At 41.2% G+C, this 6,000-nt stretch overlaps 1 protein-coding gene across 1 annotated transcript; it reads left to right on the forward strand.

The window, feature by feature from the left end:
- Window positions 1–742: 742 nt before the first annotated feature.
- On the forward strand, window positions 743–5,462 carry alkbh4 (alkB homolog 4, lysine demthylase). Its single transcript, XM_053331222.1, has 3 exons — window positions 743–859; window positions 4,004–4,201; window positions 4,926–5,462. Exons 1-3 carry the CDS (start codon window positions 743–745, stop codon window positions 5,460–5,462), a joined length of 852 nt encoding a protein of 283 aa, XP_053187197.1.
- Window positions 5,463–6,000: the final 538 nt, after the last annotated feature.

Genomic DNA, 6,000 nt, shown 5'->3' on the forward strand with positions numbered 1-6,000 from the left:
CCGGCCCACTGATCTGTGTTCTTTTCCTTCCTTCCATCTTTCCTTCCTTCCTTTCTTCCTTCTGTCCTTCCTTCATTCCTTCATTCCTTCCTTCCTTCTTTTTTTCCTTTCTTCCTTCCTTCCTTCCTTCTTTCCTTCCCTCCTTCCTTCTATCCTTCCTTCCTTCTGTCCTTCCTTTTTCCCTTCTTTCCTTTTTTCCTTCCTTCCTTTTTCCTTTCTTCATTCCTTCCTTCTGTCCTTCCTTTTTTCCTTTCTTCCTTCCTTCCTTCTGTCCTTCCTACCTTCCTTTTTTCCTATCTTTGTTCCTTCTGTCCTTCCTTCCTACCTTCCATTTTTCCTTTCTTCATTCCTTCCTTCCTGTCTTCCATCTGTCCTTCCTCTCTTCTGTCTGTCCGTCCATCACTATCTCTCTTTCCTACCTTTCTTCCCTCCTTCCTTTTGCCTGTCTTTCCTTCCTTCCCTTCTTATTTCCTTCCTTCCTTCCCTCCCTCCATCTTTTTAATGATCCGGCCCACATGAGATCAGATTGGTCTGTATGTGGCCCTTAAATGAAAATGAGTTTGACACCTCTGATTTAGACAGATGCAATGTCTGCATGTTTGAAATCTTCTCTTATAATAAACCTTTCATCCCCTTTCTGTTGTCTGATGGTAAACTAGGAAACAAAGCCCCCATGCTCCAGTAGGTGGCAGTATAGATGTATTTTAGCAGCTCTGTAGTGCCAGTAGAAGAAGAAGCAACTATGATGGCTCCTGGCAGCACTGACGCTGGAAGCTCGTGCGCTTGTAAAGGCATCAGACGGTGTCTCCTGTGCGAGAAGACCAAAGAAAACACACATCTGGAAGCGAATGAACCAAAAGTAAATATTTATTATTAAAAACTGTCTTTAACCTCAATGTTAGTATCAGAATATGAACATTAAACTGCTGCTAGAGACTCTTACAGCTGGCTACGGATCCCCACAAGGGACAATACATCATGCGCCTAAAGTATTACAGTAAAAGTACTGCAGTATTATAGTGATGTAGTATGCAGTATTACAGTAAAAGTACTGCAGTATTATGAGTGATGTAGTATGCAGTATTACAGTAAAAGTACTGTAGTATTATAGTGATGTAGTATGCAGTATTACAGTAAAGGTACTGCAGTATTATGAGCGATGTAGTATGCAGTATTACAGTAAAAGTACTGCAGTATTATAGTGATGTAGTATGCAGTATTACAGTAAAGGTACTGCAGTATTATGAGCGATGTAGTATGCAGTATTACAGTAGAAGTACTGCAGTATTATGAGCGATGTAGTATGCAGTATTACAGTAAAAGTACTGCAGTATTATGAGTGATGTAGTATGCAGTATTACAGTAAAAGTACTGCAGTATTATGAGTGACGTAGTATGTAGTATTACAGTAAAAGTACTGCAGTATTATGAGTGGTGTAGTATGCAGTATTACAGTAAAAGTACTGCAGTATTATGAGTGATGTAGTATGCAGTATTACAGTAAAAGTACTGCAGTATTATGAGTGATGTAGTATGCAGTATTACAGTAAAAGTATGTAAAGATGTATTCAAGTATTACAGTAAAAGTACATAAAGAAGGAGTTAAAGTATTGGCAGTAAAAGTACTGCAGTATTATAGTGATGTAGTATGCAGTATTACAGTAAAAGTAGTGATATATTATTATATATGACATCATTAGATTATTAATAGTGAAGCATCAGTGTTAGAGCAGCATGTTACTGTTGTAGCTGCTGGAGGTGGAGCTAGTTTACACTACTTTATATACAGTTAGCTAGTTTATACTACTTTATATACAGTTAGCTAGTTTACACTACTTTATATACAGTTAGCTAGTTTATACTACTTTATATACAGTTAGCTAGTTTATACTACTTTATACAGTTAGCTAGTTTATACTACTTTATATACAGTTAGCTAGTTTACACTACTTTATATACAGTTAGCTAGTTTACACTACTTTATACAGTTAGCTAGTTTATACTACTTTATATACAGTTAGCTAGTTTATACTACTTTATACAGTTAGCTAGTTTATACTACTTTATATACAGTTAGCTAGTTTACACTACTTTATATACAGTTAGCTAGTTTATACTACTTTATATACAGTTAGCTAGTTTATACTACTTTATACAGTTAGCTAGTTTATACTACTTTATATACAGTTAGCCTGTTTACACTACTTTATATACAGTTAGCTAGTTTATACTACTTTATACAGTTAGCTAGTTTATACTACTTTATATACAGTTAGCTAGTTTACACTACTTTATATACAGTTAGCTAGTTTATACAACTTTATATACAGTTAGCTAGTTTATACAACTTTATATACAGTTAGCTAGTTTATACTACTTTATATACAGTTAGCTAGTTTACACTACTTTATATACAGTTAGCTAGTTTACACTACTTTATATACAGTTAGCTAGTTTATACTACTTTATATACAGTTAGCTAGTTTACGCTACTTTATATACAGTTAGCTAGTTTATACTATTTGATATACAGTTAGCTAGTTTAGTCCAGTGGTTCCCAACCTAGGGCTGGGGCCCCTCCAAAGGGTCAGCAGATAAATGTGAGGGGTCATGAGATGATTAATGGGAGAGGAAAGAAGAAGAAACAAACGTCTGATACACAAATGTGTTTTCAGTTTTTGGACTTTTTCTCTAATCTTTGATTTTTGCTGAAATATTGGATCATTTGAACATTTATTGAAATGAAAGCATGTGAGAAGTTTAGATGGAAAATCAGTATTTGGTGGAGCTGTTAACAACTTATTTGTCACTGATCCAAAGCTTGATGTAGATTATAACTCAAAAAAACCCCAATTAAAAACCTCAATGAGTCACACTGTTGTACTAGATAGTATTTTTATCGCTAACCACCAACACCATGAAGACGTCCCTTTGTAGTTTTATTTAGAATCGATCCCACATTCACTGTCCTGTCGCTATAAATACTGATAATGTGTTAAGCTGCAGCTGAAAATTAGCCACAGACACAGTCGCTTTCCGACAGAGACAGACTGACGCATTGTTGGCTCTCCACTTTTTTTTAATTTGATTTGCTCGTAATAAGAAAAGTGTAGAACAAAGTCGGCTTTTAAATTATTGACCCAACCGTGTTTATAATTACTGGAATAAGTTCCGCTAGTGTTTCCCTACATTTAAGAGTAGGCTTAAAACTTTCCTTTTTGATAAAGCTTATAGTTAGGGCTCTTTGAGCTCTTAACTTATGCTGCCATAGGCTTAGATTGCCGGGGGACTCCCATGATGCACTGGGCTCCTCTCTCCTCCTCCCTCCCTCTCTCTATCCATCCATCTATTTCCATTAACATTCATGTTCTATTAATGCATTCAATAAGCTAAACTTCTTCCTCGGAGTTGTCTGTGCTGTCTGGTCTCACAGGTAATCTGGGCCTGTAGACGTCCGGACGACAGATTCCAGTCCCGGACCTTCTAGCTTCATTGTTGATTTTCATTGTGCTTCCTCCTCTATCCTTCCTCTCTCTCCTCTTCATCTCTCTCTCCTCTCCTTCCTCTCTCTCCTTCCTCTATCCTTCCTCTCTCTCCTCTTCATCTCTCTCTCCTCTCCTTCCTCTCTCTCCTTCCTCTATCCTTCCTCTATCCTTCCTCTCTCTCCTCTCCTTCCTTTCTCTCCTCTCAACCCCAACCAGTCGAGGCAGATGTTGTCCCACTCTGAGTCTGGTTCTGAGGTTTCTTCCTGTTAAAAGGGAGTTTTTTCTCTCCACTGTGTCTCATGTGGGAATGTTGGGTCTCTTTAAAGTTAAAACCTGAAGAGTTCGGTTTAGAACCTGCTCTATGTGTAAAGTGCCTTGAGATGACTTTGTTGTGATTTGGCGCTATTCAAATAAAGATTGATTGATTGATTGATTGATTGATTGATTTCCCGCCACTTCTTCTCAGTGTAGCACGAATCTAACATAATTATTTCCTTCTCATCTTCTTCTATTTGCAGCTGGTGCGTCGTTTCCTCTACGATCCCGAGACAAAGCTCGCCGTTAGCAGAGACACAGAGCAGCCCGCGCCGTCGTCTTTCCCCTTTCCTGGCGTCTTCCTGTGGGAGAACTTCATATCAGAAGAAGAAGAGGAGGAGCTGATACGCAGCATGGACCAAGATGTGTGGAATCACTCCCAGTCTGGTCGAAGGAAGCAGGTTAAATGAAAAGCAAACATATTTATATAAATTATAACCATACACTGTATAAAAGAAATGGACGTAACATCCGTGACGTCACCCATTGGTTTGTGGACTGCTGCTCCGAAGCCAATAGTTTCAAATCTAGGCAGCGCCATCTTGAAAATTTCAGGTGCATGCTGGGAAAAATAAAAACACGGATTCTACTTATATGGGTATGAGGCGGGGCCATGGGCGGAGCTGGGAGGTTGCTATGGTTGCGAGGGCTGGATCTCGAGGACATTGGTCAATCAACCTGTCAATCAGGACGTAGCCACGCCCTAATGCATACCCTGCTTTACCGTCAAATATAAAATCAGGGAGGCCAAAATGTCCCAAATGAACATCATACTGCATTGAAGAAGGCTTTAAACTAGCGATTGAGACCATAAACACATTTTGAAAACGTTTACTGAGGTTAGAAATCAAGTGAGAAGTTGGTGAATTCTCCATTGACTTGTATAGAGACGGTCGCCCCCTGGTGGCCTTTTGATAGAATGCAGCTCTAAGTTACTTCCGCGTTGGCCTCATTTCAGTGGACAGGAACTCCCCGCCTGATTATAACATATAAATCCAAATTATTAGGGTCTATTCCATACGTACATTTAATTATGCTATTATACTAACGCCAAAATATGTATTCATAAAATGTATAATAATAATAGTGAAAAATAAAATCCTCCTCCTTCTCATTTTGTTTCAGGACTTTGGCCCGAAAGTGAACTTCAAGAAAAAGAAAGTGCGCTTTGCCGGCTTCAGCGGACTTCCCGCTTCGAGCCGGGACCTCGTCCTCCGCATGCAGCGCGATCCGAGCCTGGCGGACTTCCGACCGGTGGAGCAGTGCAACCTGGACTACCACCCGGAACGAGGCTCGGCCATCGACCCCCACCTGGACGACTCCTGGCTGTGGGGGGAACGTCTGGTCACCGTCAACATGTTGTCCGACACCGTGCTCACCATGTCGCTACGGCAATGCGGTCTCCATGACGACGGGCCGACGGAGGAGGAGGAGGAGGAAGTCCACGTGGCGGTGCGTCTCCCTCGCAGGTGTTTGGTGGTGTTGTTCGGCGAGGCGCGGCACCGCTGGAAACACGCCATTCACAGGACGGACGTTCAGCAGCGCAGAGTCTGCAGCACCTACAGAGAACTGTCTCAGGAGTTCCTACCTGGAGGACAACGAGAGGAGACGGGAGCTCAGCTGCTGCACACGGCTCTCAGCTTCACTGGAACGCCTGTATGAGTTACAGACTTTGTCCCTCCTTCCTTTATTCCTTCCTTCCATCGTTCTTTCCTTCCTTCCTTCCTTCCTACCTTCCATTTCTACCTGGAGGAGAACAAGAGGAAATGGAAGCTCAGCTGCTGCTCACGGCTCTCAGCTTCTCAGGAACACCTGTATGAGTTATAGTAAAGACATTGTCCCTCCTTCCCTCCTTCCTTTATTTATTCCTTCCTTCCATCCTTCTTTCCTTCCTTCCATCCTTCCATTCCTACCTGGAGGACAACGAGAGGAGACGGGAGCTCAGCTGCTGCACACGGCTCTCAGCTTCACAGGAACGCCTGTATGAGTTATAGTAAAGACTTTGTCCCTCCTTTATTCCTTCCTTTATTTATTCCTTCCTTCCTTTGTTACTTCCTTCCTTTTGTCCCTCCGTCCTTCCTTCCTTTTGTCCCTCCTTCCTTTATTCCCTCCTTCCTTTTGTCCTCCCATCCTTCCTTTATTCCTTCCTTCCTTCCCTCCTTCCTTTATTCCCTCCTTCCTTTTGTCCTCCCATCCTTCC

This window comes from Scomber japonicus, chromosome 13 (genome assembly GCF_027409825.1).
Source record: "Scomber japonicus isolate fScoJap1 chromosome 13, fScoJap1.pri, whole genome shotgun sequence".
Classification (NCBI taxonomy): Eukaryota; Metazoa; Chordata; class Actinopteri; order Scombriformes; family Scombridae; genus Scomber; species Scomber japonicus.